This window comes from Tamandua tetradactyla, chromosome 2 (assembly GCF_023851605.1).
Source record: "Tamandua tetradactyla isolate mTamTet1 chromosome 2, mTamTet1.pri, whole genome shotgun sequence".
Lineage (NCBI taxonomy): Eukaryota > Metazoa > Chordata > Mammalia > Pilosa > Myrmecophagidae > Tamandua > Tamandua tetradactyla.
In genome coordinates, this window is record NC_135328.1 from 178,433,283 (window position 1) to 178,447,752 (window position 14,470).

General features: G+C 36.1%; 1 protein-coding gene and 1 pseudogene across 2 annotated transcripts in view; both read left to right on the forward strand.

Moving 5' to 3' along the window:
* ZSWIM5 (zinc finger SWIM-type containing 5) overlaps nt 1–14,470 on the forward strand; it is a 339,569-nt gene that overhangs the window by 321,493 nt on the left and 3,606 nt on the right. For both annotated transcript variants that reach the window (XM_077149864.1, XM_077149865.1), the window contains exons 12-13: nt 13,559–13,722; nt 14,181–14,262. In XM_077149864.1, coding sequence (XP_077005979.1) covers nt 13,559–13,722; nt 14,181–14,262 — 246 coding nt within the window. The remainder of the gene's footprint in view (nt 1–13,558; nt 13,723–14,180; nt 14,263–14,470) is intronic.
* Nucleotides 666–2,307, forward strand: LOC143654604 (guided entry of tail-anchored proteins factor CAMLG pseudogene; annotated as a pseudogene).

The following is a 14,470-nucleotide window of genomic DNA, read 5'->3' on the forward strand; positions in this document are numbered from 1 at the left end:
AATAAAGAAAAGAAATCATAAAGAGTGGAGCAGAAATCAGTGAAATAGAAAATAGAAAAACAGTGGAGAAAAATCAGTGAAACTAAAAGCTAGTTCCTTAAAAAATTCAATGAAATCGAAAAATCTATCCAAATTGATCAAGGAAAGAAGAATGATAGAAATTATCAATATCAGGAATGAGAGAAGTGACATCACTACAGATTCTAAAGACATTAAAATGATAAAAAAAATATTACAAACAACTCTGTCAATGAATTCAGTAACATAGATCAAATGGACTAATTCCTTTGAAGACACAAACTACCAAAGCTATAAATATTTATTTGTATTTATAATAACAATAAATTCAAATAAATAACCTATACCTATTAAAGAAATAGAATTTGCAGTTAAAACCTTTCTATCATGACAATCCAATCCTAGATAACTTCAATGGTAGTCTACCAAACATTTAAGGGGAACATAAGTCTACCTAAACTCTTACAGATAATTAAAGAAAAAATATTTCCCAACTCAATTTATGAAGCTAGCATTAATTATCCTGCTACCAAAAGAGGGGGAAAGTCATTATAAGAAAAGAAAACTGCGGACTAATTTCTTTCATGAACAGAGATACAAAGTTCTTAATAAAATGTTAGCAAATTGGGGCCTGCTATGGGAGGAGTATGCGCACCCTGCTGTCGACCCCTGAAGTCTTCCATGCCGGCACCAGTGTCACTACCACTCCTGACTGTGGAGAGAAGATGGAGCAGGAGACGGTCGCCACGGACAGCTGGGATGGGCCAGGGCCCCGGAAGGATACAGGCGTATGCGCTTCCCAACATACGGTGGAGCTGCGACAAAGTTTCTCATGAACTCAGAACGACCCTATCAACCAGATTATGGGCTGTCACAGGGCTGGGGATGGCACAGAAGGAGAAAGGACAAAATCAAAGTAGCAGAACAGCGATAAACTGAACTCCCTCACCGTTCCTTGTTTCAAAGCGAGTAGTGCTGGTGATTCCGTCAGTACAGGAACAACTGCCCATCCGGATGGTGTGGCTGAGGTACAAGGGACCCAGCTGGGTAAAAAATTGGACTTTCATTATACTACCTGAGTGCAGTAATGATGTCAACCTTGAGATCCAGCAACGGGAACAGAGGGGACCTGGCCACAGCCATGTCCTTGAACAGTATCTCCCCAGATTTGAAGAAACAATGAAGCTAAGGATACAGCTAATTAGTGAGAAACCCAATCAGAAAGATGGAAGTTAAAACAGAAGAATTTGACTCTTTTTGAATAATTAGATTAGTAGGATGCACTCTCTTTGCCCTTAGAGTCAGGGCTTTGCTTTGCAAATATTTTGTCCATATTTGCTCCATTTTTTACTTTACAACTTACATACATGGGACTATGCAAGTATTCTCTGAAAGGTGCAAAGAAGATAAAGACTACAGTATGTACTGCTGCACTTCGATTATCTGGAATTCCTGTAGAAGTGATAAATCAGGATATATATACATATAGCAAAGTGGGTTAAATCTTCCCAGATCTCTGTGTCTACCTTTTAACGTTTGTCTTTTGTCAAGAACTCCTTTGATTATTGGAGCTCTGAAGTACCATGAAGCCTACAGAATTCGGATGGAGAAGTTTACAAAAAAAAAATTTCTCTATTATATTGCACTTTCTCTAAAGGATGCAAAATGGATTACATCATTATGTAATAGTTTTACTTTATAGGGGTTATAAAACCACTTGATTGGGAATGGAATGGCCGGTTCCCTGATCTAAAAGGTTTGAGTTTGTATTGGTACTAACGTGAAAAATAGAGTACGTATGTCATTGATTTTTTTTCTTGTTTAATTAGAATTTCTAGTCTATACTTTTCCCCTTCTGACTAAGATTTGTAATTCTTCTTTTAGGGGATGAGGTAGTAGTAAAGCCTTAATCTGTGCTTTTAGATGAGCAGATAGAGTCCTAAGAACTGCTTCTTGTATTTGTGTACTTTATATCCTGAGAAATTGAGCCATTTTTAAATAAAATGAAAGAAATGGAATTGTCTAATGTTAAGTCTGCATATTTAATTTTTAAGGGCTGAAAAAAGGTAGCCAGTCTCATCTCTTCTTGTTGAGTCAGTATTTTAATGTTTACTCTAGCATAAAAACTATTTAATGGAAGAAATCAGTAATAGTCTTACATGTGAATTAGAAGGTATTTATGAAATTTTTATTCGCTGTATACCAAACTTAGAGTTAGAAATTTTTACTTTTGAGCTTTCAATTTTCAGAAATATGTTTTTAAAACAAAGTAGAACACAGTAACTGAGATATGCAATTCAATTTCATAGATAAATATTCTTTTAACTTATTTAGTAACATTGTCTTATATGGAAGATTTGTTATTTAAACGGTGTAAAACATTACATTTCCTTACAGACTTTTGTATGGCCTATTTGCTTAATACTTGTGATATTAAAAAACTATTCTTTATTATTATTATTATTACTCATTAAAATCTTGACTTCTGTCATGTTTTATTCTGAATCAGAGTAATGGAAAATAAAATGTAATAATTTTTTAAAATGTTAGCAAATTGAATCCAACAATATATATTTTAAAGGATAATATATCATGATCAACTAAATTTTATCCCAGGAATGAAGTGTTGGTTTAACATCTGAAAATCAATCACAATAATTCACCATATTAACAGACTAAAAAAGACTAAACAGACTAAAATAGAAAAACCATATAATCATCTCAATAATACAGAAAAAGCACCTGACAAAATCAAACATCCATTCCTAATAAAAATTTCAGCAAACTTGAACTAGTAGGGAACTTCCTCAACATGATACAAGACATCTTGTATTACAGCTAACCTTATACTTAATGATAAAATATTGAATGCAATATCCCTAAAATCAGGAACAAGGCAAGGATGTTTGCTTACATTACTTATACTCAGCAACATACTGGTGGTAGCAGCTAATGTAAGAAGTCAGAAAAATCTATCCAGATTGGAAAAGAAGAAGATACCTTTCCAATCTGGATATATGATAATCCAGAAGACAATAACACATAAGATAACATGATGATGACATGATTATGTCTGTAGAAAATCCTATGATGTCTACTAGATAAAACTAATTAATAATAGTAATTCAATTATAACAAAATAACTCAATTTTTTAAATGGGCAAAGATCTGAATAGACACTTCAATAAAGAAGACATTCTTGTAAAAAATACACTGATGAAAAGATGCTCTACATCCTTAGCCCTTAGGGAAGTGAAAATTAAAACCACAATGAGAGAATAGCTAAAATAAATTTTAAAAATGTAACAAGAAACAAAACTCGCCACAGCAAGGTTTGGCAAGGATGTAGAGCAACTGGGACTCTCATGTACTGCTGGTTGAGGTATAAATTGTAATACCACTTTGGGAAACTGCTTGGCAGTTTCTTTAAAAATTAGACAGCTATTCCACTCCTAGGTATTACCCAAAAGAAGATAAAGCTTATATCCATTCAAAGACTTTGACACAAAAGTTCATAGCAGCTTTATTTTTAATAACCCCAAACTGGAAACAATCCAAATGTCCATCAGTAAGTAAAAAGATAAACTTATATAACTATATAATGGAATGTTACTTGATAGTCAAAAGGAATAAACTAAAAGATGCTCAACATCATTAGCCATTAGGGAAATGCAAATCAAAACCATAATGAGATACCACTTCACACCCACTAGGATAGTTATTATTTTAAAAAAATAGCAACTCTTGCTATTTTTTAAATAGCAAGAGTTGGTGAGAATATGGAGAAACTGGAACTCTGCTATATGGCTGGTAGAAATGTAAAATGGTGCTACTGTCAAAAACAGTTCTCCTCAAAAAGTAAATATCTAATTGCATGTGACCTTGCCAGGTATATATCCCAAAGAGTTGAAAGCAGAACTCAAACACTTGTATGTTAATGTTCATGGTGACATTATTCACAATAGCCAAAAAGTAGAACCAACCAAGTGTCCCTCAATAGACGAATGGATAGACAAAATGAGGCATCTCCAAGCAATTGAGTACCATTCAGTCATAAAAAAGAATGAAGCTCTGAGACATTTTATGACATGGATGAACCTTGAAAACATTATGTTAAGTGAAATAATCCAGACACTAAAGGACAAATATCATGATTCCACTTAGATGAAATATCTAGAATAAGAAAATTCATAGAAACAGAAATTAGATTAAAAGTTACCAGGAGCTTGGAGGAGGGAGAAATGGGAAGTTATTACATAATAGGTTTTAAAAATTCTGTTTTGGGTGAAGAAGAATATTAATAATAAATGATGATAATGGTAGCACACATTATGAAAATAATTAATGCTACTGACTGAATTGTAACTTAAAAATGGTTAAAATGGCAAATTTTATGTTACACACACATTATCACTATAAACAAAAAAAGGATGAACTGTTGATACACACTGCATCATGAATGAATCAAAATAATTACGCTATGTGAAAAACTAAAGAACAAACAGTATATACTATATGTTTCATTTATATAAAATTCTAGAAAATACCAACTAATCTACAATGCTAAGAAGAAGACCCAGATGTGTGGATAGTTCAGTGGTAGAATGCTCGCCAGCCATCCCAGGGATCCCAGTTCAACTCCTGGCCTATGCACCACCCCCACCACCCCCCAAAAAACGACCACTGATTTTCTGGGGACAGAAGTCAGACAGGCTAGGGTTGAAACAAAGGAGGGATTACAAAGGTTTATAAGGAAATTTGGGGGGATGATGGACATGTTTGTTATCTTGACTGTGGTAATTGTCAAAAAAAATTGTGGTTTTGTGGGTCATGTATGCATATGTCAATGTTTATCAAATTGTACACTTTAAATATGTGCCCACTATGTGTGATTACACCTCAATAAGGATGTAAATAAATAGATATGACAACTGATCATAATCCATTGAATAAAATAGGTATTCATGAGTTTTTACTGATACAAATACAAGTTGAGTGAAATGTCAGCTGAAGAATGTGAAAGGAATGATGTATTGAGAATATACCATTTGGCAACCATATAAAATTCTACTAAAAATATTATGAATGGATACTAAAAACAAATTGGTGAACATTTGTTGAAGAACAGGATTTACATAGCCTCAAGTACCTCTTAACAAATTCCTTATCAATTACAAAGGAAAAAAATATACATTTACAATAGACTTGAGAAACTTGGCTGGTGTCATTCTTATCAATAATCACAGTAATTTAGTAATGGGTCAAGCCAAAATCAAATATCCCACCTGATAGGATGCAATAAGAATTCCTCATCACTTCTGTGATATTACAATCAAAGATACAAACCTCATGAGGATACATCACACAAACTCAAATTGAAGGACATTCTACGAAATAATTGGTCTGTAATCTGCAAAAGTGTCAAGGTCATGAATATCAAGGAAAGACAAGAATTGTTCTAAATAGAAGACTAAAGAGACATGACAAACTAAATGCAACACATGATCTTGTATAAAATCCTTTTGCTACATAGGACATTATTGGAACAGTTGGTGAAACTTGAATGGGGTCTGTGTTAAATGGTAGTAATATATCAAGTGTGGTATAATCGTAGTTACATTGTTTTGATGGTTGTATTGTGGGTATATAGAAGAATGTCCTTGTTTTTAGGAAATATACACTACAGTATCCAGGGGAGATGAGGCATGAAGTCAGTTATTTACTTTCAAATGTTCAAGGGTGAGAAAAGAGCTCTTTTACTATTCTTGGAACTTTTCTATAAGTTTGATATTATTTCAAAATAAAACATTTTGATAGCACATTGTGTAGGCAAAAGGTGTGGAGAAGCTATAGCTCTTTTACATTGCTGGTAGGGGTATAGATTGGTAATCCTTTGTGGAGGACAATTTGGCACTATCTTTTAAAAACCACAAATGCACATATTATTTGACCCAACAACTTCACTTTGAGGATTGCATCTTACAAATATGTTTGTACAGATGTGATATTCCATCAGTACTAGGTTACTCCTACTTTGTAATGGCACAACATTTGAAGCGATCTAAATATCCATCAATAAGAGACTCAAATATATTACTTTAGGTCCAAAATCTCTTATACACAATTCCAAAAATCTAAAAACCTTAGGAAATGCAGTTTTTAAAATAAGTTTTGACAAAAAAACCTGACCTCAACTGACATTGAGGCATTAGTTATTTCTCAACACATTTACTAGTCACAGGTACCTCTCTGATTACTGATATTTTGTTGCCATTTTTGGTTGATGTTATGGTTGTTATTGTGTTATTTTAATTGCCCTGTAAAAATGTCAAAAATTGAAGACATTCCTATAGGTAAGAAGAGGAAAAAGAGGCTTCATTAATATCAGCAGCACAGAAAAAATAGTTATTGTAGAAACTTGATCAGGTGTGTCTCTAAGGCTTCTTACTAAAGAATATAGTGTGAGAATTAACACCATAGATGACTTGAAGAAATAGAAAGCAAAGTGTTGAAGTTTCACAGGGACAATGATGACCAGAACTAAAGAAGAATAGAATTTTTCAGAGGGCAAAAAATGAAAATATTGACCATGACTATTATTGAAAGGATTCAACAATGAACTATGCATATGCCATGGGCCACTGACTGGTATGTTAGTCATGAAACAAGTTAGAATATGCCATGAAGGATTTAATATTAATAGTAAGTATAGACTATTCATAAAATTGGCTGTAGAAATTTTAGAAGTAGCATCGTGTAAAATGTATCTGAAGATCTATGATGAAAAAGCTTCTGCTAATCATTAAGTAAATGTAAACTGAAATCATGAAGTAAATTGACAAATTTGCTAAGATAATTTTTCATGAAAACCTTATTCCTGAACATATATACAATATTGATAAAATAGCTCTGTTATGGCCAGTGTTCTTTAAAAAAAATTGAAAATGACTCATGAGCAAGCACCAAGAGGTTTTAAGGATTCTAGCATAAGTTCAAAGTTCTGGGGTGTTCCAATGCAGCAGATAGGTAAAGCTAAAAAAAAAAGCTAATATTCAATATGTTTCAAAAGGTATTCACAATTTTTAGCATGTAAACAAAAAAAGCATGGGTAATTAAATATTTTCTAAATGGTTCAATAACCTGTACCAGTGGCATGAGCTCATTGCACACAATCTTGACTGGAAGAAATCTATATAATTTAATTATTCCTGGACAACTATTCCACACAACCCCCTCCTGAACTGCTTGTGAAAAGCAACATTTTCAGTATATTTTCTTCCAGTACAATATCTATAATACAATCTTATGACCAAGTCATTTTACCCCCAATGAAAATCAAATATAAATACTTATTTTTTTGTTTCCGTACTCTATCCTTGTAGCTGTTAACGCAGGTTTAGGAACCCAAGGTTTCCTAAAAGACCTTGAAACTTAGCTCAGAAGTTTGATAGGGTTGCCTTAAAGAGGCCATTTACTCTGATACTTGGAATGATTGGCAAATACTTGGCACTGACATTGCCTTAAAATAATTTTGAAAGAGAACCTGTACATAAAGACTTTGAAGTATTTTGCATAACTAATAAAAAGATACATACTTTTACTTACACCAAACGTTTATTGGCTAAAAGTATAAATAAGTTAGAGCCTTGCTACTCAAAGTGTGGTCTGCAAACCAGCATCAGCATCGCCTAAGCAGTTATTAGAAATGCATATTCTTGGCCCCAACTCCAGGCCTACTGAATCAGAATATCTGGAGGTGTAGCCCGAGAATCTATGTTTTGACAAATTTTCCAAGTGATTTTTGTGCACAGAAAGATCTTAGAAGCACTGAGTTAGAGGAAACTGAGATGGAAAAAATACTGAATATTGTCAGTGATGCACTTGTACATTCCTTAAGTGATTAAAGAAATTTCTAAAATGGTGTTAACCACAAATAAGTATGAGACTAGTAGTGATGATGATAGAATATAACACAAGTGTGAAGAAATGTCCATAGATATGGGGAAAATGTATGAGCAGTTAATTGACCTTGAATAACATGCATTTATTAGTGAAAAAGAGATTATAGTCATTTACTTAATTGAAGAGACTGCTTATATATAAACCCATATTAATGAGATACATGATCTAGAGTTAGTTCTCTTTTAAGGTCATCTCTTCTAGTGCTACTTTATCACTAGAGAATCCCACTCTTAGACCATCATTAAATGTCCAATTCTATACTTTGCTAATAATTGCAGTACTGATGAATGCTTTTATCCAAGATCCTCCAGCAATCCATGTGACAAATACTCATTGCATGTATATGTACAGATATTTGTCTTATTTTGAGGTTTATTGAATGTTTTCCTTAGAAATAAAGAGTACCAAACATTTATAGTCTATATTTTCACACTATTTCATTTATCAGTTTACAATGAAATAAATAAACTGCAATGGTATTTTTTATCTTTATTCCACTGATTGTGAATATTTATAAATTTCACTGCAAAATAGTTAAGTGTTTAATTATGGGATGCTGCTCCAGACCCACAGAGGATATTATATAATAAATGGTAAATTCACAAATTATTTTTCTGTCATTTGAACATTTTTGAATTAAAAAACACATCTGGGACAGGCCACAGAGGCTCAGCAGGCAGAGTTCTCACCTGCCATGCTAGAGACCCAGGTTCGATTCCTGCTGCCTGCCCAAGCGAAAAAAAAAACCACATCTGGCCCCAGTGGTTTTAAATAAGAACTTGTAACTCTGTGCATCCACAAATGGAATATTATGCAGTTGTATAAAAGAATAAAAGTTCTTTATGTACTAATATAGAATACTCTCCAAGATATATTGATACATAAAAAAAAAAAAGATGCAAACCTGGTGTGTGTGTGTACTATGTTACTGTTTTAGCATTTGTCTGTTAATGCTGTGGAAATGCAATATACCAGAAATGCGTTGGCTTTTATAAAAGGAATTTATTAAGTTACAAGTTTACAGTTCTAAGGCCATGAAAATATCTAAACTAAGGCATCCAGAGAGAGATACTGTGACTCAAGAAAGAGCTGATGATGTTCAGGGTTTCTCTGTCAGCTGAGAAGACACATGGCAGCCACTGCTAGCTTTCTCTCCTGGCTTCTCATTTCAACCAGCTTCCTCAGGGATGTTTTCTTTCTGCATTTCCAAACATCTCTGTCTGTGTCAGCTCTGAGTTTTCTCCAAAATGTTTCTCCTTTTAAAGGACTCCAGTAAACTAATCAAGATCCACCTAATCTAATCAAAAGACCACACCTAAAATTGGGTGTGTCACATCTCCATGGAAACAATCCAGTCAAAGTTTCCACCCCACAATATTGAATCAGGATTAAAGGGCATGACTTTTCCAGGGTACACAATACTTTCAAACTGGCACATTCCACCCTCTGGACTCCAAAAAAGACATGTTCTTTCCATATACAAAATATATTCATTCCATTACAATATCACAAAGCCTTAAACCATTTCAGTAACAATACAAATATACTACAAAGGAAAAACCAGTACAAAATCTTATCAAGGTTAGTTACAGGCATGGTCTATCCTAAGGCAAAATTCTCCTCTGGCTCTGGGTCTGTAAAACTCAGAACAAGTTATCTGCTGTAAATATACAAAGGAGGAACAGTCATAGAATAGGTGATCCCATTGCCATAGGTAGAGATTGAAAGGAAAACAGGGGTCATCAGACCCATATAGTTCTGAAAACCTGCAGAGCAAACTCTATTAGATTTCAAAGTCTGAGAATCATTCATCCTCGAGGCTTTAGAAGCGGCAGTCCTACTCTTTCCAAGGGCCTATGCAGCAACCCTGTTCTCTCCAAACACTAGGGTGAAGGTTGCAACCTCGGGGAACTTTGGGGAGTCCACCTTTTCCTTGGCTCCACCCTCTCCAAGCATCGGGGCAGCACTCATGCTCTCTGCCATCTCTGGGGCACACGCTCAACCCCCTCAGAACAATAGGGTGGCAGCAAGGCTCTCCTCTATCCCCAAGGAAAGTGCTCCACCCTTTCCAAGCATTGGAGCACCAGATCTCTTCCAAAGCAATGGAGTGGAAGGCTTGCCATCTGTTTTTGGGGCAAACTCACCCTCTCCACGTGTATGGGTGGGTCCATTCTCCTATCCCAAGCTTTCCTGATCCAGACCTTACTTCTGCCTCTGAAGTCATTTTTCCTTCAATTTGTCCTGTTTCTGTTCCTTTTAGTCCAGACTGGCAGTAGTTTTGTTTATGCAGATCCCATGACATTTTTGTCAGTATTCTATGCAGTATGCAGAGATCATAACCATCCGATGGCAAGACTTTCCACAAATCCCTTCTGGATTACCATCTCCAATCCTCACTTGTCCTATAATGGCTGACTGGTTCCATGTTTGGTTAAATCCTCACATAGGGCACTATTCTCTGGGGTCTCCTTTTCTGGAAGCCCAGAATTTTCCAGACATCAGTTTCTGGTTTCTTTGTATCTAAAAGTTCAGTTCTCAGCTTATCTCTTTCCTGTCACATTTTACTATAGGCTGCAAGGAAAAGTCAGGCTGTGTCTTCCACATTTAGTTTGTAAATCTCTTCTGCTAAATATCCAAGTTTGCCACTTTTAAATTTTGCCTTCCAACACCAGTAATCATTTTTTCCAAATTCTTTCCCACTTTAAAACAACAGTTGCCTTCCTTCCAGTTTGCAGTAACATGTGCATTATTTCTGTGTAAAGCCTTTCAGGAGTACTTTAGAGTCCACATCTCTACCAAGAGTCTCTTCAAAGAATTCTCTATCAAGCTCTTCAAAATTCTCCCAGTATATTCCCCTTATCTATTAAAAAGTTGTTCCAACATGTTTGGTATTTGCAAACTGCAGCACCCCACTTCTCTGGTACCAAAATCTGTTTTAGTTTGTTAATGCTGCCAGAAATGCAATATACCAGAAACAGATTGGCTTTTATAAAGGAAATTTATTAAGTTACACATTTACAGTTCTAAGGCCATAAAGATGCCCAAACCAAGGCATCTTGAGAAAGATACCTTGATTCAATAAAGGGCCAGTGATGTTCGAGATTTCTCTGTCAGCTGAGAAGGTGCATGGCAACATCTGCTAGCTTTCCCTTGGCTTCCTGTTTCAAACAGCTTCCTCAGAGGGCATTTTCTTTCTGCATCTCAAACATCTCTGTCTGTGTCAGCTCTCTGTCAGCTCTGAGCTTTCTCCAAGATGTTTCCTCTTTTAAAGGACTCCAGTAAGCTAATCAAGATGCACCGTGAATGGGCAGAGTCATGTCTCCATCTATTCAAAAGGCCACACTCACAACTGGGTGTGTCACATCTCCATGGAAACACTCCAGTCAAAGTTTCCACCCCACAATATTGAATCAGGATTAAAGAACATGGCTTTTCTGGAGTACACAACAGTTTCAAACCAGCACAGCTACCATCTGTGATTTTTTTATAAAGAGAAAATAGATCATTGATTAGTTTATTCATAGAATGTCTTAGAAGGTAATATAAGAAACTGATATTGGTTGCATATAGAGTTAAAATTGGAAATGAGGAACAGAAGGAGTGACGGGGAGAAAGCAGAGATTTTCATTATTTACCTTTCATACCTTTTGAATATTGGAACATGAATACTTCATATTTTTTAAATTATATAAAACAAAGAGGATAGAAGAAGAAAGGAAATACCTACCTAAACCTAACACCCAGAGACAATTACTAATAAGACATTGGTATAAATATTCCTGGAGATCTTCTATTCCTATGTATGCACACACTATACACACACTGCTTTTTTATATAAAAGTAGAATCAGAGTATTCACACAAGTTGTTTGTAACTCTCACAACAACCCTAAAAGGGTATTTCCATTTTACAAATGAAGTAACTGAACTGAATCCCCAATATATTTTACTCCAAAGCCTATATACTCTTAACACTACACTTCCTTGACTTTATCACTTTATTACTAAGCAAACAGAAGCCATACTTTTTTTTTTTTTTGGTCAGTTGATTTTTTTTTTTAATATTTTTATTGGCAAATCTTCACAGACATACAGTCCATACATGGTATACAATCAGTGGCTCACAATATCATGACATAGTTGTGTATTCTTCACCATAATCATTTTTTATGTAACATAACCACATACAAACACAAACATTCTTACCACATGATCATTCCATTCTTGTTATATAATCAGTAACACAAAATCATCACATAGTTGTATATTCTTCATCATGATCATTTCTCAGAATATTTGCATCAATTCAGAAAAAGAAATAAAAAGAAAACAGAAAAAAATCTCATACTACCATACCCCTTACCCCTCCCTTTCATTGATCAATAGTATTTCAATCTACTAAATTTATTTTAACATTTGTTCTCCCTATCATTTATTTTTAATCCATACGTTCTACTCGTCTGTTGATAAGGCAGACAAAAGTAGCATCAGACACAAGGTTTTCATAAGCACACAGTCACATTGCAAAAGCTATATCACTATACAATCATCTTCAAGAAATATGGCTACTGGAACACAGCTCTACATTTTCAGGCACTTCCCTCCAGCTTCTCCATTACACCTTAACTAAAAGGGTGATATCTGTTTAATGCATAAGAATAACCTCCAGGATAACCTCTCGACTCTGTTTGGAATCTCTCAGCCACTGACACTTTATATTGTCTCATTTCGCTCTTCCCCCTTTTGGCCAAGAAGGTTTTCTCAGTCCCTTGATGCTGAGTCCCAGCTCAGTCTAGGATTTCTGTCCCATGTTGCCAGGAAGGTCCACAACCCTGGAAGTCTTGTCCCATGTAGAGAGAAGGAGGGCAATGAGTTTGCTTGTCATGTTGGCTGAGAGAGAGAGGCCACATCTGAGCAACAGAAGAGGTTTCTTCGGGGTGACTCTTAGGCCTAATAGTAGGCTTAGCCTATCCTTTGCGGGGTTAAGTTTTTTATAAACAAACCCCCTATTGCTTTGGTTGTCCCCACTGAGAAGCCCTACTTTTTGTTCTTTATTTCACATACTGCCTTTCATGTGGTATCCTAATCTTTCATACTCTATACTGCCCTCATATGGCAACCTTCACTTCCTTTGGTATACATACCCTTCCTGTGGTTATTCCTTAACTCCCTGCTAGCACTTTATATAGAATCCTTGCCTACCAAATAGGAAGAACTGCTCAGCAACTTTTTGGTCCAGGGAACACTGTAGAGAGAAGCACACCATGGAACTGGTATACTTTTCTTTTTCTTGCAGTAAAGTGGATCTCAAATTTCAGATCTGAGATCTAAGGAGACTGTGGATGTAGTGGGCAAGGGATGGACACAAATAAAAAATAGAAGCAATATCATGTAGGTGTCTGGGGAGAGAAGGAGACCCCAGTGGGTTGAGTGGAGACAGAGTTGTGCTACCCAGAAGGAATGGTAGCATTCAATGAATTGATAGCAGCCAGTCCAACCAGTGCCTGTTGTGATCAGCTGTCTGCTCAGGGAAGTTTTAAAGTAGACCCTGTCCCTACCTCTTTTCTCGGCACCTATAGGGGATACTCTAAGGCTCCGAACAATCCTGGAAGCAATACAGAAGCACATCCATTCTTCCTCCCTCATCTTCAAACTGGCCCAAGATGCATTCAAGATTGCTACTCCCACGGACAATAATACTGATAGCACCCTGCTCAATGTGGCCCTGGAGCTGGGGTTACAGGTATGGGGAAGGAGGGGTCCATCCCTGCTTTAGGCCTCTGGCCAAATGAAACTTGGCAGAAGATAAGACCCCAGGGGAACTGGGCGTGGACCAAGTCTGGTTCTTTTCTATGTCCCCAGAACATAAATTCTAGACTAGACACAAGGTAAGGAATCCATAATTTGGGCTCCATTTTGAAGTTAAGGCCAAAAGCAGTGTAGCTTTAAGCTCCACAGCATCTTCTCCCCTACCCTCAACATTCTTCTAAGTCAAGCAAAGTATGGTAATAAGGATTTTATTCATTACAGTTCATCACATAAGTCTCCTATCTGACTGATGGGAGGGGTGAGTCAGAGGTTAAACAAACCTATCTGTTCTTATCAGGGGAATAAATATTCATTGAATAAATGAATGGCAAGGGGAAGTGGGGAGGGGAAGTCACAGCAGTTAGGCCCACTAGAAATGCCTCTTGTGCCCAGGTGATGCGGATGACTTTATCAACCCTCAACTGGAGACGCCGGGAGATGGTACGATGGTTGGTGACATGTGCTACAGAAGTTGGTGAGTCTTCCCATGTCCCTCTATCCCCAGCAAAAAAAGAGTTTCTATATCATACTCTTGGGAGAGGACAACGAATACTTAGAGCTCTCATATTCCCATTACTGATGGCCTAGGAAAGGATGAAGCTGTTGGTAGGAGAAGACAGCTTCTATTCAGCCAGCCTAAGCTCTGCCCTCCCAGCTTGCACCATACCCTGATATCAGCAGCA